Raw genomic sequence first — 21,777 nt, forward strand, 5'->3', positions numbered from 1 at the left:
GGTCCTTTGGATAGGGGGGTCCTATTGTATTTTTGTGGCAGGGCATGGAAATCACACTCCATTAAGGGGCACCACAGTGGGGGTTGATAGGTGGTGTGGTATAAACTTTCGTGCTCGGGACATGGATTCACTTCTCGGTGTGTGTCTGTCTTGTCTGCCCCCATAGCTGTTCGGGGCACTGTTGCATGGCTGTTGCCCACGGCTTAGCTACCTCAACCTCGCACGGAACACCTTCTCTCATCGGTAAGGAGCCGGGGCTTCTTTCGTCTCTCTCGACTGTGTACGAGACCTTGGATCGGGGTAATCTTCTCAAGACTCTGGAAGAGGGGCCGGGGGGGGGGGGGAAAGCATTTTTCTCTGTTGTGGTGTCTCCGTCTGCAGGAAAGGAAAGGGACTGACACCTTCTCTCAAGCAGTTTTTCTGCAGCGCCTACTCCCTCAGCTTTGTCAACCTGTCAGGCATCAAAATGCCCATCGAGGCCTTAAGGTGAGCTCCGGCATTGAAGGCTGCCATTCTTCTTACGGCTGAGAAAAGCAGGTTGCCATGCAGGGAAATCTGGCGAGTCGTAATCCCACCACACCGCTTTCTGTACTTCCTACGATTCCCTTTTTTGGGGGGAAGAAACACATGCGTGGCAGGGGTTGTTCTGAGGAACTGGAGCAGCCTCTCGTGCACGTCGATGTAGCCGTGACGCTTAGAGATGTTTCCATATCAAAAAGAAAAGGCGTTGATCACTTCTTCCAAGCCGTTTTAGTTTCATTTGATCGAATTGCTGTGCCAATATTTGTGAGCCAACATTCGGCAGCAGGGTTCTGAGGGAGGCTTGCAACTAAAGATCAAATGAGTTAAAAACAGAAATATCTTTTTTTTTACATTCCTTACTCAGGTCTCTTTTCCAAGGCCTGTCAGCCAACACTCACCTGAGTGAACTCCACCTGGACCTGAGCGGATGTGAGGTAAATGGGTGTGTGTGTGTGTGTGTGTGTGTGTGTGCGTAAATGCTGGACAGAGTTCCGACTCCAGTCCTCTGAAGATGCCGGCTACAGAGACTGGCGAAACGTCAGGAAGAACAACCTTCAGAACACGGCCAAAAAGCCCGAAAAACCCACAACAACTGCTGGAAAAGATTGTTTGGCCGGGTGTATATCTAGTCTCTTTCCTCCATCCTCTGTGCATCCTTGAGGGACAGATGCTCATCATGATGGCCCTCGTAGCTAAGATCCTGAAAGAAGATTTGAAAACGGAGGCAGTCATGCGGGTCCATATCGACCGATCCATTCTAGCAATATTTTCTCTCAGCCAGGAGCAGATCCTCTGTAAAATAGATTTGTTTTTATTACTTATAATGGCTCTTTGTTTTCTTTTTTTGTGAAGAAACAAACAAACAAAAAGGATGGGTTAGATTGCCATTTTTGCAAATCAGAAAGGGCTGAGATTTTGACGCTGCAAACTTTACGTTGGATGACCAAAATGGGGCTTGTGTGGGATTTTTTTCCCATCATCCCAAACCCCCCCAGGACATATGCAGCCCCATACACACTTATTTTTGTTTAAAAGTCATTTTTCCACTCTTAGAAACCTTTGGGGGCTGTGATTTTCCAAACAAACACAACATAATATAAACCCCATGTGGCCTTCCAGCCCTCAAAATCAAACCAGAGGCAGGCAACGGAAAATTTCTGAAGTTGATTTTTTCCTTTAAAGGATTTTTCAGGGTGCTATTGCAGTCCGATACGTGTTTTAGGGCTGAAACTTGTGTCCCCCCCCCCATCCACCCATAAACATCCTGTTTGGGTCCAAACTAGGGGATGTAGGATAACATTTTGGATGGGGAAGCTGAAACATACTTTCGGATGTCGTTTTTGTGTGTTTTAGGTTTCATAAAACAATTTTAATGATCTGTGCTAAGATCGTTGTTCGTTTAAGCACTATTCCACCTATGTTTTAGTACTTTGAAAATAGATATTGGTGAAAATGTGTTTTATGGCAAATTTTGAAAATGAGCTAGGTTGTCCTAAATGAGCTGGATTTTTCAGTGTTCCTAAAATGGACCTGAGTTCTAATATAAAGGAGATCTTTCAAAATGAAGAGGCGTATCCGTAGGGGTCAAGTGCTCTAAACATCACTCACTGCACGCGGAACAGCAGCACTCAGCTTACCTGTGTGCAGGTGATACTGAAGGGTTTTAAAAAGTGAGAAAGATTTTCTGGGCTCACAAAAGAAATGGAAGAAATGGAAATGCAGAGGAATAATCTGGCGGCAAGATCAGACCGATGCCCACTGAAAATTACCTGAAATTCTGACATGGGGGGTGTAGGAAATGACTTTCTTTCTCCTTCATGTGTGAGGAATTGAGGGCTGAGGGGGCTGAAAACCAAGCCTTGTGAGGAAAGAGTGGAAGAATTGGGCCTAAAAGAAGACGGAGGGGAGATAAGGTAGCACTTTTCGAGTATTTGAAAAGGCTGTCCTACAGAGAAGGGGCACGGTCTGTTCTCGATCATCCCAGAGTGCAGGACACGCAACCATGGGCTCAAGTTACAGGAAACCAGATTTTGATTGAAGATCATGAAAAACTTCTCAATGGTTAGAGCGGTACAGCAATGGACCCCATGACCTTGAGAGGTGGTGAAGCGCTATAACGCTGGAGGCCTTCAAGAGAAAATTGGACAACGATCAGTCTGTTGTGCTTGCATTTGGATTCTTGCCTTGAGCTGGGAGTTGGCCTGATACGTCTCTTCCAACTTCATGATTCTCTGAGATGCTTTATAAGGTGGTTTCCCTCAGAGCTTTTCAAAATCAGATTTTTATCGTAATGGGCTACTTCCCATCCTTGGGAGGAAAGCGATGACAAACCTCGACAGCATCCTAAAGAGCAGAGACATCACCTTGCCGACAAAAGTCTGAATAGTCAAAGCTATGGTTTTCCCTGTCGTGATGTATGGAAGTGAGAGCTGGACCATAAAGAAAGCAGACCGCCGAAGAATTGATGCCTTTGAATTGTGGTGCTGGAGGAGGCTCTTGAGAGTCCCCTGGACTGCAAGGAGAACAAACTTATCCATTCTAAAGGAAATCCACTCTGAGTGCTTACTGGAAGGACAGATCCTGAAGCTGAGGCTCCAATACTTTGGGCATCTCATGAGAAGAGAAGACTCCCTGGAAAAGACCCAGATGTTGGGAAAGTGTGAAGGCAAGAGGAGAAGGGGACGATAGAGGACGAGATGGTTGGACAGGGTCATCGAAGCGACCAACATGACTTTGACCAAACTCTGGGAGGCCGTGGAGGGCAGGAGGGCCTGGCGTGCTTTCGTCCATGGGGTCACGAAGAGTTGGACATGACTGAACGACTAAACAACAACAATTTCCTCATTTCCCTTCTGAGTCACTCACGTGCACCCTCCTCTCTCTTTCCTTTCGCACAGTTGCGCTCTCCAGGAGCCCAGGTGCTTCAAGAACAGCTGCCCGGAATCAGCGCCTTGAGTAGCCTAGACCTCTCTGACAATGGTAAGTCTGCACGTTCTCTGGTTGCTGCTCCGGCTGTGATCCTTGGATTCCCACCCCCTCAGCCGTTCTGCATCTGTCTTTTCCTTGCTCCAGGCTTTGATGCTGACTTGCTCACCCTCGTTCCGGCGCTCAGCAAGTGCAAGTCTCTGAAACACCTCTGGCTGGGCAAGAATTTCAACGTCAAATCCCGGTGGGTTAGCCCCTTGCCTTTGTCGTGTGGTCTAGAATCGTGCAGTGGCGATGCCGATAATGCTTTTATATTCTTTAGTCAAAAGGTGGTTTTGTGCTTGTTACTGGCTGGAGAGAAAGTAACACTTCCAAACTGGTCTTCTAAAGGCAGCAATCCTGATTCTAAAAAGGCCAAATTGGAAATGAGGCAGAATGCCTATAGCTCTCCCAAGATGACATCAGTCTGGTTAGTGGATCACATGCTAGATAGATCTTATGGCTTACCAGCAAAGCTGTAGATTTGGCTATGCAGAGATCTGGACCACTCTTCCCTAAGTTGAGTGTGCTCTCAATCTTAAAGACTACAGTTCCCATCGTTTCTGAACATCGGCCAGACCGGGTAGAAGTTGTTCTAGAATATCAGGCAGGTATTACCCTGTTTCCCCGAAAATAAGGCCTAACTTGAAAATAAGCCCTAGGATGATTTTTCAGGATGCTGGTCATATAAGCCCTACTCCAAAAATAAGCCCCAGTTAAGTGAAACCCCACCCTCCACCCTTGTGAAGCAACCAGAAGAAGAGGACAGGGCTGTCTTTGAATAAATGTAGATGGTGGTGCAAGAAAAAAATAAAACATCCCCTGAAAATAAGCCCTAATGCATTTTTGGAGCAAAAATTGGTATAAGACCATGTCTTACTTTAGGAGAAACATAGTACAGTATGTTGGAGAAGACCGGCTTGGTGCCTTATATCATACTTAGGGAAAACTGTAATACAGTGGTGCCTTGCTTAACGGGCGCCTTGTTTAACGACGAAATCGCATAGCGATTAACTTTTTGCGATCGCTTTGCGATGGTGTGAATGGTTTTTTTTTTTTGCTTTGCTATGATTGGTTCCCTGTTTCGCTTACCGATCATCGCAAAGCGATGATTTTTTAACAGCTGATCGGTGGTTCCAAAATGGACGCTGGGTAAAAAAAAAAAGACCACCAGCTGTGTTTAGGGACAAATTCCTCGCTTACTAGGCAGCAAAAATGGCCTCCGTATGGAGGATTTTCGCTTGAAGGTAAGTTTTTAGCCCATAGGAACGCATTAAACAGGTTTTAATGTGTTTCTATGGGCTTTTTAAAATCGCATAGCAATGAAATCGCTTAGCAGCGATTTTTGCTGCACCGATTATCGTCGCTATGTGAGGCACCACTGTATTGACATCCTCAGATCACTCTGGAAATGGTCCTTTGGTAAGGCTTGGTCTACTAGAGCCGTGGTTCTCAAACTAGGGTCCCCAGATGTTCTTGGACTGCCTTTCCCAGGAGCCTTCAACCCCTTGCTGTGCTGGCCAGGATTTCTGGGAGTTGCAGTCCAAGAACATCTGGGGACCTCAGTTTGAGAACCACGGCTCTGGAGAACTATTCCACCTTTTGCAAAGCTGTGACCCCACCACCACCATTCTTTTGTCGGAAGCTATGGCGGGTTTGTGACCTTAGGCCAGTGGTTCCCGACCTTGGGTAACCCAGATGTTCTTGGGACGAAGACTCCCAGAAATCCTGGCCAGCACAACTAGTGGTAAAAGCTTCTGGGAGTTGCAGTCCAAGAACATCTGGAGATCCAAGGTCGGGAACGACGGCCTTAGGCTTTGCAGCGAAGAATCCCACATCTGGCACAGCTATAGGATTCTGAAAAGCTACATTTCTAACCTGTCTTTCATCCGTACCCCCCCTTCTCCATCCTGACCTCAGTGATTTGAGTGGCGGTCTTAGGACTTCCTACCCGAACTAGGACAATTTGGGGGGTCGGTCCTTAAAGGTTTTTCCTCCCTTCGTGGTTCTCCCTCTGCCCCCATGCCATGAGGTTGACCCCGCGCTTCTTCTCTCTTTCCCAGAACTTTGGAGGAAATCCTTCAGAAAATTGTGCAGTTTATCCAAGAGGAAGACTGTGTAAGTCATTAGCTATATAAAAAATTATCCTCTTAGAGCGGCAGAGCCAGAATGAACTCTCTGGATCATTGAGTCCAGCCCCAATCTACTATTGAAAATAATACACGTTTTGTCAAGAGAATTCTGATTTATGGTGACCCATAAAGACTCAGAACTGGTTTCCCCTTCCCTTCTTCTTGGAGCAACTGGGAGACAGGGCAGCTGGCCCAAGGCCACCCAGGCTGGTTCTCCTGCCAAGGAGGCCCAGTGGGGGGGGGGGAAATCGAACTCCTAACCTCTGGCTCCACAGTCAGGTACCTAGTCCATGACCCCCACTAAAGTAAGTTGCAACTAGAGTAGGCCCATTTGAGTCACAGGGCAAGCAGAACCTGGCAAACGCCGCTCACGGCTTCTCTCTTTTGGTCCTCTCCCAAAAGTCGCTGCAGTCTTTCTCGGTGGCCGATTCCCGGCTCAAGACCCGCACCAGCATCCTGATCAACGCCCTGGGCAGCAACACGTGCTTGACCAAAGTGGACCTGAGCGGGAACGGCATGGAGGACATCGGGGCCAAGATGCTCTCCAAAGCCTTGCAGATCAACAGCACGCTGAGGTGGGAAAGCCGGAACATCAGAAGTTACCTTTTGAAAGTCATTCGCAGAATCCTCTTTTCCTATCTACTGTGGGTCAGTGGTTCCCAATCTTGAGTCTCCACCAGATGTTCTTGAACTACAACTCCCAGAAGTCTTCACCACCAGCTGTGCTGGTCAGGATTTCTGGGAGTTCTAGTCCAAGAACATCTGGAGGCCCAAGGTTGGGAATCACGGCTCATGAGAAAGCTTGTGGTTTGGGTGTGTATTCCCGCACGTCTGTGCTTTTGTGAGCTGGCCTTCTCTTGCTGTTTTTCCACGGCGTGCGAGAACTCAGAGAAATGCATCTAAAGAGGACGTTTTAATTGCAACCTGACTCCCGGCTAGGATGGCCGCCTAACAGAGGATGCTTCCCCTTAATATCAATGTTTGTCTGTTGCAGCACAGGAGAGACGCCATTCTTTAGCCGGTGCTGGGTTAAGTTTTTGTTGCTGTCGTGTGAGATGGGATGATTTTTATTTTTTTGCTTTCCAGGAGCATTTCCTGGGACAGGAATAATACAACCGCACAAGGCTTTCAAGACATCGCCCGGGCCTTGGAGAAGTGAGTGTGAGAATTGCGATAATTTCCCACAGACGAGGTACCTCAGAGAACCGTTTCCCCCTCGCCTCTGTGTGCGACCAGAAGCAGATCACCAGTCTCCCCCCCCCCCCCGCCGGGCGAATTTTTTAATGTGGCTTTCACTCGGTTGGTGGTTTGCTCTTTGGTCGAAAAAAGTGTCGTCGGGGATTGAAATGTGTCAGGAGCGGGTGAGATGTGGGGTGACCCCTCCAGCCTCTGACACCCACACCTTACTCCGCAGTAACTACATGCTGAAGTTCATGTCCTTCCCCATGAGTGACATCACGGCCGCCTACCGCAACGCCCCGGAGAGAACCGACGAGGTGTGGCAAAGGGTGAGTCTTGACGGGCACAAGGAATAGGCGATACTTTTACAGGCCGCTAAAAACAGGGAGGCGTGCGCAACCCGCGTGACCTGATCTCCAACCCTCAGCTGCAACTTTAAAACAACCACTCTGGTGCAGCCTGCCTCGGCGGTGACTGACACCTAAGAAAGACGAGCCTGGCGAAATCCGTCTCGCCAAGAAATTTTGGGCTTTACTTTTGAGAGTAGCTTTCCCGGCACTTTTAAGTTCTTCGCAGTGGTACAAGCCTGAAGAAGTGGTGTTTGATCTACGAAAGCTCGCGTAGAGGTATTATATATATAGTGGTGCCTCACTTAACGATTGCCTCACTTAATGAGGAAATCACTGTATGATTAGGTTTTTGCAATCGCTTTTGTAATCACAAAACAATGGTTTAAATGGGGGGGCTCCGCTTTGCGACAATCGGTTCCCTGCTTTGGGAACCGATTTTCACTTTATGACAATCAGCAAATAGCTGATTGTCGGGTTTCAAAATGGCCACCGGCTGAAAAAAATGACCCCCCCTGCTGTTTTTAGGAAGGCCTTTTCACATAACAGGCACCAGAAAATAGCTGCCGTATGGAGGATCTTCGCTGGACGAGCAGGTATTCAGCACATTGGAACGCATTGAACGGTTTTCAGTGTGTTTCAATGGTTTTTTTTATTTCGTTTGACGACGTTTTCACTCTACAGCGATTTCGCTGGAATGAATTAATGTTGTCAAGCGAGGCACCACTGTATATATTTGGTGTCTTTAAAAAGTATTCCCTGTTCGTGCATTTGCACTTTATTTTGTAATGACCATGCAGCTCCCATTTCTTTGAATGGATCCACACAGGGTCCCGCCATGACTTGGCCGTCCATCTCTCCATCTACCTCTCATTCATTCTTGTTCCCCTTCAGATCCAGTGGTGTCTCCTCCGGAACAACCACTCGCAGAAGTTCCCGCAGGACCAAGCCTTCCGCCTCCACCAAGGAATCGTCACCAATAGCGCCGAGCAAGTAAACGTTCCCATCTCCCTGTACTGTCCCGTCCCATCCATTCTACTAGGTTTGCGGATTGGCTAGCTTGGTTGCAGGCTTGCCGATTGGCTAGCTAGGTTGCAGGTTTGCCGATTGGCTAGCTTGGTTGCAGGTTTGCCGATTGGCTAGCTTGGTTGCAGGTTTGCCGATTGGCTAGCTTGGTTGCAGGTTTGCCGATTGGCTAGCTTGGTTGCAGGTTTGCCGATTGGCTAGCTTGGTTGCAGGTTTGCCGATTGGCTAGCTTGGTTGCAGGTTTGCCGATTGGCTAGCTTGGTTGCAGGTTTGCCGATTGGCTAGCTTGGTTGCAGGTTTGCCGATTGGCTAGCTTGGTGCAAAGGCGTCTGGGACTTAGTGGGTCCTTTAGGGTAGGAGCTGACGGCCGTGTCTTCTACCCTCCCCTAGATGATGAGCCGCCTCTGCGTGAGAGTCCAGGAGGAAGTGCGGGTTTTGCGAACCTGCTCAGCCGACAGCGTTCAAGAAGAAGTGCTCTATGCCCGGGAGCTCATGAAGGAGGCCAAGAACTCGCGGGCGGTGAGATGATAGGCTTCCTACGATTGCCATGTGGAAGCCACGTCCCTGTAGCCTTTCCTCATCTAGACATCTCGGAGCTTGTCCTCCATTTCAGAACCTGTCCTTTACACCTTGAGCCAGGATTCAACCCAAGAGCCATCCCCCAGAGCCACACAGAGGTTGGGAATTCGATTCCTCACTGGGCCTCCTTGACACTTCTGCCATTCTAAGATGCTATAATTATTATAACACCACCAGCCCGCCAACCCAGCCTTCTTCCAGGCTTTGCTCTCGAGCATCAAAGGATCTTTTATACATTTTGCTACCCAGTATGATTTAGCAGACTGAGTGACGGACGAGGACTCTGAAAACCAGGGTTCAAATCCACTCGGCTGTGGAAATTCACTGGGAGAGAGGAACTGATAAAACCACTCCTTCAATATCGCAGTTCCCTTGAAAAGCCCCGTTTGGGCCACTATAAGCCCGTTCTGACTTGATGGCACATATTTAACTAACTAACCACACGATCCTTTTAAAGTAGAGACACAAGGGATTAATTTGATCTCCTTCTGCGTCACAAGCCAAGGCTCTCCTCTTGGAGATAGCTTCCCGCTCGAATGCAACACTCTTGCCAGTTAAATTTAGCCCTTCCTTAACCCGGTGCTGATGTCTCAGGGTACAACTCTGGCCATTCGTAGCAAACCATAATAAAAAGAGTGCTTTGAACCACAGACATCAGTGCAGCCCCCTCCTTCACTCCAAAGCCAGGCCCTCGGAGGGCTAGCGGTTCTGTTTTTTGGGAGCAAAATCGCAACCCAAAGGATTCAGAGTCCACTTTTTAAATTTTGTCCGCATCGTGGTGTTGAAGACAGGTAGCCTTCGCCTCTCCCATTGCAATCCTGATTGGGACCGTGATGCTGGGAAAAGCAACATTCCCCACCCCCTGCCCCCTCTCTCCTTTCCCAATGAACCTGTTCGTTTCTGGATAACTTCAAGAATGATTTTTTTGGAAAGAAAATTGGCCAGGGGGGATGAGCGGGAAGAAGGTACGGTGCCTCTTTCCCCAGACCACGATTCTGAACTCTGTTACGGGAGGAGACAGTACGGCTGCTTCTCATAAAGTTAAAAAATAAAAATGAAGCCAGTCTAAGCAAGGTTCGAGAGGATGTTCAGCTTGAACCCAAATGCATCTGCCTTAAGTGAGAGATGTGCAGATTTTTGTTCTGGAATTGTCATCCAGAAACACCAAATCCTGTGCTGCTCCAGCTTAAACTGACTTCCACAAAAAAAAAGGTCTCCCACAGTCTTTGTCTCTCTCTACAGTCTTTTCCCTCTAGAGCCGCTAAGAGTCATTCCTTGCTTTTTTCCCTCCAGCTGTTCCCCAGCCTGTACGAGTTAGGCCACATCTTGGCCAGTGACGGACCCGTTCGCCACAGGCTGGAGTCCGTGGTCAACGAGGTGTCAAAAGCAGTGGACAAGGAACTTCAGGTAAGGAGAAAGAAGTCCTGGCCATCTTAGGGACACAGAACTTGCAGATCTTTTTTTGATTAGAGGGGTGCTGAATTCAACTATCTTCGAATTAAATTCCCCAGATTTCCGAAACAGCCACTGCCTGGGGGATTCTGGGAGTTGTAGTCCAGAAACACAGATCTGCACTTCTCTATTTTGGATTTATTTTTTAAAAATTACTGTAGGGTCCCTGTATCCGCGGGATCAGTATCAGCTAATTCACTTGTCCATGGTCTAAAAATATTAAAAGACAAATCCTAGGGATATATATTTCTAAAGATGAAGTTGCCAGAATTGACCACTAGAGGGAGACAGAGACTATGCTATGTATAGTGTTCGCTAGCATCTACATATTTTAGCATCCACGGGGGGGGCGGTCTTGGAAATGATCCCCACGGATATGGGGTCTTACTCTGTTCATTAGTAAGAAAACAATTTAAGTCTGGTTTCAACAGGAGATTAGCGTTTTGAATTGAAGCGAGTCTGTGTCTCCCATTACAATAGCTTGTAGTTTCTGATTTAGAAGTCTCAACCCCTTTTTTTCTGGCGGCTTCCGGGGCCAAACGATCAGTTCCCTTTGCACTTACAGTAGCCGGTCAACCCTACAAGGTCTGAGTTCAAGTTCTGCGTAGAATTCTGCAAAATAACAACCAGCTGGATTCCCAAAGAGAAAACATACTGTGTGTGTGTGGGGGGGGTTGGTTAGCTTGAGGTTGAGTCCGGGGTCCCACGATCCTCTTCTCTCGTGGCTAGGTCATCCTGGAGTCCATGGTGGCCCTGACGCAGGAGCTGTGCCCCCATGCTGTCCAGGCGGCCGAAGAGCACAACAAGATGTTGGCAGCCGTTTCGGAGCGTGTCACAGTGCCCCGAAACTTCATCCGGGGAGCTCTGCTGGAACAAGCTGGCCAAGACATTCAGAACAAGCTGAAGTGAGGAGGGGCTTTGGCCCGTGAGGAGGAAGGGGGTGGGGGGAAGCCGTGAGCCGCAGTGAAATCGGGGAAAAGCCTGTGCGAGTTCCAAGAGGGTTGAATAAAGGGTTTCGGGAAAAGAGGAGAGGAATCTAATTCTTCAAATAGGAGTATAGGAGGACTTCCTTATCTGTGATATCAGTATCCACTGATTCACTTGTCCACAGTCTAAAAATACGAAAAGAAAACCCCTAGAAATGTGCATTTCTAAAGATGTGGTTACCAGAACTGGCCACTAGAGGGAGTCAGAAACCACGTTATACATCGTGTTTGCTATTACAGGCGTACCTCGGTTTACAAACGCCTCGTCAACATAATTTTCGGTTTACGAAAGAAAATCCATTGAAAATAATGCCTCTGTTTATGAAAAAAAATTGTAATACGAAGTTTTACCCTGGATGCATTGCACCTGGGAGGTTTACAGTGCCGCCCCCATTCATGCATTCCTATGGGAAACCACGTTTCGGTTTGCAAATTTTTCAAAATTTGAAACATCCCGGAGAATGCATCAAATTCGTAAACCGAGGTCAGCCTCTATAATACCATTTGCTATCATCCACATTTTTTAGTATCTACAGGGTTTTTTTAAGAACCGATCCCCTTCAGATACCTGGGTCCCCCTGTATGTAGGTTAAGTCAGCTTGATTTCAGATGTTCTTGACCTCTGGCGACTGTCCCTCTTGACCTTTCCCCAGTGAAGTGAAACTGTCAGTGGTGACCTATCTCACGAACACCATCGTGGAAGAGCTGCTGCAGGAGCTGTACCATGCGCACAAGAATCTGGTGAGTCCTTTCCCTTTTCGCTCCTCCCTCTGTAACCCCAACCCCCCCCCCCCCCGCTTTGGGAGCACCACAGAATCCCGGCTGCAGGATCCTGGACTTCTTTGTTTAGACCGAACATATATGAAAGTAAAAAAGGAAAGGGCCTTGGGTTCTCCAGGGCATGTACAGAGAACCGGTGAGGAAGGAAGGAAGGAAGGAAGGAAGGAAGGAAGGAAGGAAGGAAGGAAGGAAGGAAGGAAGGAAGGAAGGAAGGAAGGAAGGAAGGAAGGAAGGAAGGAAGGAAGGAAGGCAGGCACATTTACATGTTGGAGAGCAGGAAGGAAACTTGCTGGGAGCAACTCTTTTGCAAATGGATTCAAACTTGTGTGATGCAAAATTAGTGGAGCATCAGAACTCCGGCCCCATCCACTTTTCTCGCTCTCGGGAAAGCCTCTTTCCTTTCACCCAAAGTCTCATGCCAAAGCAGGGGGTTGGGGGTGGACTAGGTGACCGCTGGGTTCCCTTCCAGCTCTATAAGGTTCTTCTCCTTCTCCACCAAAGGCCCAGCACATCATCCACCTCCGCCGGCTGTCTGAGGGACAAGACAACGTCCCCCTCTCGGAACAGCTCGGAAAACCCCGACTCCGGGATCATGAGGAGGCCACCGAGGATGACCTCGGCTCCAGCATTGTAAGTATTTCTAGGCTCGGTTTGAGGGGCGGGCCTGCAGGCTAGAAATTCTGAGTTTCACTTGGAAGATTCACTCGGCCTCTCTCCCAACCAGGACACCATGGCCATTAAGAGGCAAAAGAACTGCCGCAGAATTCGTCCCGCGTCTGCCTTCATCAGTGAGTAGCTAGAGCTTTCTTACCTTGGGCGTATACCTGCTCCCTTAAAACTTTTCCCATGCAGCTTTGTCTCTCTTGCATCTTGAGGAGTAGCTGCTTCAGCCTTCTCTGAATATATAGCGGGACTCCCTTATCAGCGGGATCGGGATCTGCTGATTCACTTATCCACAGTCTGGAAATATTTTTTTTTAATTACTGTATATACTCGAGTATAAGCCTAATTTTTTTCAGTACATTTTTTGCTGAAAAAGCACCCCCCCTCAGCTTATACTCGAGTCAGTGTCAAAATTACATGTTCTGCCCTGCAATGCAGGTGTTCTCCGAACTCCCCTGTGGGCACTTGCAGGCTCTGTGGGTGGTCCAATGACCCGGGTTAAGTACACTGCATTTCGGCTTCCAGGATACTCCCATCCTCCTCCTTCTGCATATTCTATGTACCCACCTTCCTCCTCCATTCTCCATCTCCCTCCATCTTGTTACACAGCAGTAGAGCAGTAGATAAACGCAGCATCCGGTTTGAGTCCTCCCTCGGCAGGCAGTGAAATGTGTCTTGCAGCTCAGAAGGGCAGTATCTTCAAAAACATTTAACCTACTGATGCTTTAATTAATGTAATTTTATTGGTATCTATGTTTATTTTTGCAATTTACCAGTAGCTGCTGCATTTTCCACCCTCGGCTTATACTCGAGTTAATACGTTTCCCAGTTTTTTGTGGCAAAATTAGGTGCCTCGGCTTATATTCGGGTCGGCTTATACTTGAACATATATTTCTAAAGATGAAGTTACCAGAATGGACCACTCGAGGGAGTCAGAGACCATTCTACGAATCGCATTCTCTATTAAAATGGTGTTCGGTATAATCCACATTTTTCAGCATCTACAGGGTAGTGGGGTTTGCAACTGGTCCCCTCCAGATACGGGGTTCCTATTGTACCATCTGCAAACTTCATGCATCCGTTTGCATTCCTGTTCCTGTACATCGAGAGAGGGAGAACCAGGTTCAATTGAAGAGAGATTCTTCAGTGGGCGGGTGGCTGCTTTCCAAGAGTGTCTGGGACAAAAGGCGAAAGGGGCGGGGGCAAAAATCTCAATATATTTCAGCTTAACGTTTGGACCGCCGTAACTAATAAGAATAATGACGTTAGGACTGCAGAGCTGGATGGGACCTCTAGGGATCATGGAGTCCAGCCCCTTTCCAGGAGGCCCAGCGGGGAATCGAACTCCGAAAAAGGCGTTCCAGGCTTGAAGAGTGTGGTGGGGTGGAGGGACGAAGCCTAGACAAAAACTAGACAGCCACCACATGATAGTGTCTTGATGGCAAGGCCATCACTCTCTGCGGAACCCTCGAAGGCCAGCGTTGGCCCATGGCTTCAGGTTGTCCCCTGCGCCCGAGCTGCTCCCCTCCAGATGTTCTGGTCCACCCCGCTCGGAAAAGCTGTGCTTCAGCTGCACGACCGTCTGTGACGACGTCCCTCCTCTCCCTTCCTGCCCCTCCAAAACTCACCTGGGCACACCCTTCCGTCCGGGGGTCCTCCCCCCCCGTGCCTATCTAGTCCGCTGTCTTCCTTTTGCAGGTGGCTCCGAACCGGAGGGCGATCTCGCCGTGCCCCGCATGGGTTCCCCGCTCGGCTGGATCTCCTTGGCCAGCAGCAGTCAGTACTCGCATTCCCGCAGCACGTCGTTCGAGGCCCTCTCGGACCTGCCGACAGAGGGCACCCGGCTGGAACATCAGACCCGCGGACGGCCCCGCCCCCCTCGTACCACTCCTCACGGCGGGTTCCGCTCCCACGTAAGTTTCTCCCACGTATTCCTTCGCCTTTCCCTCGCTTGGTTGCTCTGTTCCCCAAGTTTCCTCTGTCCCTCACTCCTCCTTCTGTTCTCTTTTTCATATAACGCTGGGTTCAACTCTCCCTACTTCCACATACAGTAGAACCCTCTTATCCGCGGGATCGGTATCCACGGATTCACTTATCCACAGTCCGAAAATATGAAAAGAAAAAATCCTAGAAGTATATATATCTAAAAGTGAAGTTTCCAGAACTGGCCACTAGAAGGAGCCAGAGACCACACTATGGATATTGTTCATTATAATCCGTGTTTTTCAGCGTCCCGCAGAGATGAGCTTTGAACGGATTTCCCCACCGTTATGCGGCCCCTACTAGATCTCCTTTAAATAACAACATTTCTGGAAAGGATTTCATCACGACGTGTCCAAACCCCTCAACATTCAGTAAAATAAAATGAATAAAAAATCTACACATGGGCTTGTTAAAATCAAGAGGTTTAAAACGACACCAGCCAACATTAAAACATACAAAGGAAGGTTTTAAAGGATACAATTCTCATTTTTTAAAAAAGGGCTCTGTGCAAATCAAATTCCAGTCAATAAGGCGCCATTGGAAGCATCGTGTCCGTACCGGGGGCTCTTTCTCTAGAAGTGTTTTCCAGTGTTGGAGCTGCCACCGCAAAGACCGTCTCTTTTATAAATGATAAAAAATGGGCATCGTTTATACATTGCACAAAGAATAAAGCTCAAAACAGTTACTTTTTTTCCCCTGGACTCCGAAGAACCTTCTAACGTTCAAAGCTTGGAAAACCAACTTTTCCAAACTTTGGCCCGGAAGGAGGACATGCTCAGCTAGCGCATTGTAGCAGATGCTGTTGCATGAGCTCCATGTTCTTTGTGTCTTAATGGACCTTCATCTTCATCCTCCAGGGTTGCTGGCTTACACTGTTGCCCAACTAGCTTTATCTATGTGGTTCTTACATCCCATCTGGTTGACATTGGGCGAATGAGCGACCTCCAAAATGCGGGTGATCACGGAACAAAGGGAATGCGATTAGCCTTCAGATGAAGTACAAAGAAGAGCAGACCAGCAGATCTCCGAGCCAGCGGAGCCTACAGGGAACGCCTTGGGAACTCGTTTTATTAGCACGATTACATAGAATGTCATGAGAATTCAGATAGGATACTAGTTACCTAATCGCCCTAGGATTGGCCGGAGAAGCCCTTTGATCTAACGCTCTTTGTTGTTGTTTAGTCGTTAAGTTGTGTCTGACTCTTCGTGACCCCATGGACCAGAGCACGCCAGGCCCTCCTGTCTTCCACTGCCTCCCGCAGTTTGGTCAAATTCATGTTGGTTGCTTCGATGACACTGTCCAGCCATCTTGTCTTCTGTCGTCCCCTTCTCCTCTTGCCTTCACACTTTCCCAACATCAGGGGCTTTTCCAGTGACTCTTCTCTTCTCATAAGATGGCCAAAGTATTGGAGCCTCAGCTTCAGGATCTGTCCTTCTAGTGAGCACTCAGGGTTGATTTCCTTCAGAACGGATAGGTGTGATCTCCTTGCAGTCCAGGGGACTCTCAAGCGCCTCCTCCAGCACCACAATTCAAAAGCATCCATTCTTCGGCCGTCAGCCTCCTTTAGGGTCCAGCTCTCGCTTCCGTACATCGCTACATCTAACGCTCTACCTCTAAGCAAAAAGGCAGAATGAGGGGTCACCCCACCCTCTGGGAGCCCTTGCTGTCTGCCCGGAGTGTGTGCACGTCCATCTCATATTGGATCTTTCCTCTTTTCCCTGCTGCCTTATTTATTTATTTATTTATTTTATTTTATTTATATCCCGCCTATCTAGTCTCGGTGGACTACTCTAGGCGGCTTACAACAAAGATAAAATACTATAAAAATAGAACAGCAAATTACCCAGCAGGATGGTCTTTTCAAGCCTTCTTACGAGGTGACCAAAGTAGGACAAACTCCGTTTCAACCTTTTCCCCTCGGTTCAGGCTTGGTTTGATCTAGGACGCCCTTGTTTGTCTTTCTGGACGTCCGGGGTATCCATGAAGCTCTTCTCCAGCACCGCATTTCAAACTAATCCATTTTTCTCCCCCCCCCCCCCGGTCAGGTGTCTTTCCTGTCCAGCTTTCACACCCATCCGTACGTGAGAATCAGAAATACAAGAGTGTGGACGATCTGGGCCTTGATTTCCAGGGACGCTTTATTTTTCTTATACCTTTTCTGTGCTTTCATTTTTGGAAGAGCTAAGCCGTGTCTGTCTGCACTAGCCTGTCAGGTAAAAAAAACAAAACACAAAAATTTTTAAATTAAGAAGACGTAAAAGGTTGTGGCCCCTTAAAGACCAGCTGCTCTAGTTTCATAGGAACTTTTTTTGTGGAGGAATCCGCTTCTTCATAGAAGGTCCAATTTAAAAAAATAGCACTTAGTTCTTAAGGGGCTACAATGCTTTTTGTCTTTATTTTTTTCATTTGTGTTTTGGGCCTGACAAGCCGCAGCGGGACGCGAATCGGAGAACAAGACAGGAAGTACCACCTGCAGGAAAAGGGGCTTGCTTTTTTCCCCCTCTTCGGGGAGAGGAATGAAACGAGACGTTCTGTCGAAAAACACGTGGCGAAATTGATAACGCTCTCTTTTTTCTTCGCCTCCTTTCAGAACCGAGCGCTGGGGTCTATTGAGTCCAGAGAACAAGAGAACGGGTCGGCGCCGCGGCTGGACGAAGGCCTGGATGAGTTTTTTAACCGGAAGGTGCTGGCGGACAATGCCAGGTGAGTCTAGAGCCAATGTGGGCAGCCACTGAGTAGAGACGCTCGGCGATGGTGGTCCTCGTCTAGATTTTCGCCCCCGTCTAATACCCCGAAGTCCCTGAGGTTGGGAGTTTGATTCCCTCCCTTGTGCCTCCTTGACAGAGGCTGGGCTGGATGATCGCACAGGGTCCCTTCCAGTTCTGCAATTCTAAGGTCATTATTATGATGGCTGGACCAATGTAATTTCAGAGGGCTGAGGACCTATTTTAGGTTGGAAGAGGTCCTTTATGAAAAGAGAAAGGGACGGCTGGTGGCTTTCCTTTCCCCCACCTTCCCCGGTCTTGAAACAAGCCTTGGAGAAGGCAGGAATTACATACAAAATGACACACTGTAGTTTTCTGTATGGATGTTTTGGGGATATTGGGGAGCCTTGGGGGGGCTACATGACAGTCTAGGGACTAATCTAGGGGGTCCCCTTCTGCCCGGGTTGGCCCGGATGCCAATTTCCTCCAGCGCGAGTTCATGCTCCTCACCGTTTCCCTTGGACAGCTCTTCCCGGACCCTGAAGGGCTGTGGGGTGAGGCCGGGACCCTCGGACTCCCTCCCGCCCCTACAAAAGAAGAGGAGACGGGGCCTTTTCCATTTCCGCAAGTATCGGAGCGTCAAAGGAGAGCGGGACCCCGAGGACCTGCCTCCGAGTCCTCCTCCTCCTCCTCCAGCCGGTGGGGAGGAACAGAAGCCCCCGCCACACTTGCCCGCGGCCCAAGAGGAGGAGAGGAAGCCCGGGCAGGACCTCTCAGGAGTGGCGGTGCTTCTTCCGGGGATGGGCGCCGTGGCCTCAGGAAGCGGGGTGAAAGGTTTGCCAAGCAGGATGAAACCGGTGAGGAAAGGGATAGGGTGGGGGGGAAATGCCGGGAGGGGTCAAACCATCTTCTCATTTCCTGTCCTTCCCTCTCCTCTCTCTCCCCCCCAAAAAGGGTTCTGTTCCTGACCCAGAGAGGGTGGAGCCAGAGGCCAAAGGGGCGGAGCTCCTGCAACCCTCGCGGGTCCAAGGCGTGGCCTTGCCTGGCATGGGATGCGTCAAGGGGTGGAGCCTGGATGCCAAGTTGGAGGTGATTGGTGTTCCGCTGGGAAGGAGGCGGGCCAACGGGGTGACCGGGACCTTGAACCGACCCTCATCTTTCGTGGAGTTCACCGGCTTTGTTTTCCTGCTGCAGAGCGTCGATCTGGAGCAAGGGGGCAGTATGCGGGACCAGCAGAGACGGCGCTCCTCAGATGACTCAGGTGGATAGCTCCACCCCACACCTTCTTCCCCATATCAATGCCCCACGTCCAAGCTTTTCTCGGGGAGGTCAGGAAAATATATACAATGGTGCCTCGACTTACGGCCACAATCCGTTCCAGAAGATGGACGGAACTCAAAATGGTCGTAAGTCGAAGCACCGTTTCTCATAGGAATGCGTTGAAATGCAATTAATTTGTTCTGGCCGAAGAAAAAAAACCACACCAAAAAAAAAATCACTGCAAGACTCATTGGAAACGTGATTAATCCCTTCCAGCTGAAGGAGGGGGGAAGCAATCAAGCATGCAAGACCCATTGGAAATGCACAGAAAACAAATGGAGCAGATCGGAAATGCACAGAGAACAAAGGGGGCAGGTTGGAAATGCAAAGAAAACAGGAAAAAGCAAGGGAAACATGCAGTTCTCATCAGAAATGGGGGGGGCAAAAAGCAACCAAACCTTCCAAGACCCATTGGAAATTGGGGGGGAACCAAAAAACAAACAAACCCCCCAAGACCCATCACAGCACAGAAACATAACCCCCCCAGCCCAAAATCACACTGCAAAAATACTCAGAACAGTTTTTAAAAAGCAGAAAACAGCACCTTATCTTACCAGGCAGCCCGAAGCCTCCCTGCAAAACACACAGACACACACACACACACGAATTGGACTCGGTGAGTTTGTGTTTGTCCTAAAAGGAGAGAGAATTTGCCATCTGAAGTTTGCTAGCTGCTCGACGCTGCTGTCCGAAAATACGTGTTTCCCATGTTTCGGAGGGGAGTTAGCAAAAGGAATGTCTGAAATGGCCCTGCCGTTAGAGACAGTGAAGCAGCTGCCCCAGGTGGAGGTGTATCTCACGAGTCTCCTGCCCATGGTTCAAATAGACATTCCTGTCGCATCACCAGGGATGAAGCCCAATTCCCTTGCCCGTCGGCTTGACTTCAGTAGGCGAAGTGGGGCTGGAGGAGAGAAGGAGGCAATCAGGAAGGAAAAGATCCCAAGGCAGCCTTCTTCCTCGACCTCGCACCCTCCAGGTGTCTTGAATTTGAATGCCCATCATCCCCCAGCTTTGGAGTGGTCATCCCATGCATCTGGAAGGGGTTAGGGTTGGAGAAAGTTGGCCTGAGGGGGCGTGACCCCATCAGCTTTGAGCCCTTCAAAGTCCTGTTGGTTTTTAGTGGAAGGATTAACATCCCCTCATGCATTCTCTGTGAGGACTTAAGAGTGCCTAAATCTGACTATATCTGGTCCCATCATGTATAAAGAGGGTGATAATGTCTTGAAAGCATATGTGCAGTCTAATCATGTATTCCCTCAAGATCAACTCTCACTGCACTTGCCTCAAAAAACAAATCTGTAACTGAAAACATTCAGAAAGTAAGCATTGGGAAAAATATTATTTTTTAAATGACTGTGCACAGATTTGAGGTTTTGTGGATAAATATAGCCGGATTTATTATAAAATACAGTTTATGCAGGAATAAAGTCTCACTTTACTCCATGGAATTTGCAACACCTCTGTGGCAGAACGCTCTGTGTTCGCCCTGCCTCGATTTCCTTTGTGTTCATCCGAGATGTGGTGATGTGTGTCGTATATATAGGATGACACCCTTAGTTTTAGCTTGAGCTCAACAACAGGATTGAAGCTTGAGCGGAGAAAGCATTATAAGCGCTACCTCTTTATCCATCCGACGGTATGATGGCATGCTCTTGGGTTGCTAGGGGAGGCAGGGAAATGAACCGGTTTTACAGGCAGGGCAGCCGCATCGTCCGAGGGGGTTGACTTTCTGCCTTCTTTTTTATAAATATATTTTATATCGAGATTGCTAAAGGAACACGGCAAGGTGCCCACTCTCCCCATTATTGTTTATCCTCTTATTGGAAACATTAAATAGAGAAATGAGACAGAATCAAGGAATACAAAGAACAAACATTAAAGACAAAATTTATAAACTTCAAGCATTTGCAGACAACCTGGTCTTCATCTTCGAGAATCCAATAGAAACAGCTCTGATTTTGTTTCAACAAATTAAGGAATTTGGCGAGGTAGCGGGATTAGAAATTAAACGAGAGAAGACAAGATTCTTAACCAAAAATTTAACCCCAAAGCAAAAGAGCCAACTCATCTCAAATGCAAACATTCAAATTACAAAAAAAGTAAAGTATTTAGGAATTAACTTGACTGTCAGATGGTCTTCATTGAAAGAAGATAACTATGTGAAATTCCTTGTGCAGGTCAAGCAAGACTTGGAAAGATGGGAGAAATTGCAACTGTCCTTCTTAGGAAAAATTGCAACAGTTAAAATGAAGTTAGAGCAAAAGTTTTTTTTTTAAAGTTAAATAGTCTGGTTTCAAAGTTCATATGGCAGAAGAAGAAACCGAGAATTAAACGCAAATTATTACAAGACGCAAAAGAAAGGGGAGGATTTGGTTTGTCAAATTGGAACTCATACAGTGATGCCTCGCAAGACGAATGCCTCGCGCAATGAAAAACTCGCAAGACGAAAGTGTTTTGTGATTTTTGGTGACTCACAAGACAAATTTTTCTATGGCCATGCTTCGCAAGATGAATAGGAATGCATTAATTAAATTTCAATGCATTCCTATGGGAAACCGTGCTTCACAAGATGAAATTTTCACAATGCGAAATGACTCACGGAACAAATTATTTTCGTCTTGCGAGGCATCACTATACTATCAAGCAACTGCATTAATTTGAGATTAGGGAATGGATAAAGCTAAAAGAATAAGAGAATACTATGGTTAGAGGGACATGACCTGCAAGCAGGTTGGCATGCGTTTCTATGGTGCGGAAGAACTAAAACTCATAAATTTATTTATTTTATTTATTTATTTGTTCGATTTATATCCCGCCCATCTGGTATATTCTACCACTCTGGGTAAATACTTTGACTTTCTGTTTTCTCACTGCCCAGGGCAAGCAGGAAGGAAGCCACATCCGCCCCTGCAGAGCAGCAAGCCGAGCTTCGCCACCATCCGTCGGGCGGAAGCCAGTTGGGACATAGGTGGGTAAAGGACGGAGAACTCCCAGCCACAAAGAGGCATAGGTTTCTGCGGCTCTTTCCTCCGACGAGCATTGCTGTGTTGAAGGAATTATAGGAGAATCTGGCTCTCAGATCCTTCACCAGCAGTGATTAAAATAGCGATGGAAGAGATCCCATTTTGAGGATGGAGG

General features: G+C 48.1%; 1 protein-coding gene across 3 annotated transcripts in view; it reads left to right on the forward strand.

The window, feature by feature from the left end:
- Positions 1–21,777, forward strand: part of CARMIL3 (capping protein regulator and myosin 1 linker 3) — a 65,602-nt gene that overhangs the window by 37,225 nt on the left and 6,600 nt on the right. For 2 of the 3 annotated variants that reach the window (XM_072977065.2, XM_072977066.2), the window contains exons 15-36: positions 167–243; positions 382–486; positions 887–956; positions 3,420–3,501; positions 3,595–3,691; positions 5,550–5,604; positions 6,021–6,193; positions 6,705–6,773; positions 7,033–7,126; positions 8,039–8,137; positions 8,561–8,689; positions 10,043–10,156; positions 10,931–11,106; positions 11,841–11,928; positions 12,469–12,597; positions 12,692–12,755; positions 14,329–14,543; positions 17,205–17,317; positions 17,846–18,176; positions 18,274–18,408; positions 18,514–18,580; positions 21,518–21,607. In XM_072977065.2, the coding sequence (XP_072833166.2) occupies positions 167–243; positions 382–486; positions 887–956; positions 3,420–3,501; positions 3,595–3,691; positions 5,550–5,604; positions 6,021–6,193; positions 6,705–6,773; positions 7,033–7,126; positions 8,039–8,137; positions 8,561–8,689; positions 10,043–10,156; positions 10,931–11,106; positions 11,841–11,928; positions 12,469–12,597; positions 12,692–12,755; positions 14,329–14,543; positions 17,205–17,317; positions 17,846–18,176; positions 18,274–18,408; positions 18,514–18,580; positions 21,518–21,607 (2,572 nt within the window). The remainder of the gene's footprint in view (positions 1–166; positions 244–381; positions 487–886; positions 957–3,419; positions 3,502–3,594; positions 3,692–5,549; positions 5,605–6,020; positions 6,194–6,704; positions 6,774–7,032; positions 7,127–8,038; positions 8,138–8,560; positions 8,690–10,042; positions 10,157–10,930; positions 11,107–11,840; positions 11,929–12,468; positions 12,598–12,691; positions 12,756–14,328; positions 14,544–17,204; positions 17,318–17,845; positions 18,177–18,273; positions 18,409–18,513; positions 18,581–21,517; positions 21,608–21,777) is intronic. The other variant, XM_078378340.1, reaches the window with a different exon arrangement.

The sequence above is a fragment of the Pogona vitticeps genome, chromosome 6 (assembly GCF_051106095.1).
Source record: "Pogona vitticeps strain Pit_001003342236 chromosome 6, PviZW2.1, whole genome shotgun sequence".
In the NCBI taxonomy this organism is placed as follows: Eukaryota; Metazoa; Chordata; class Lepidosauria; order Squamata; family Agamidae; genus Pogona; species Pogona vitticeps.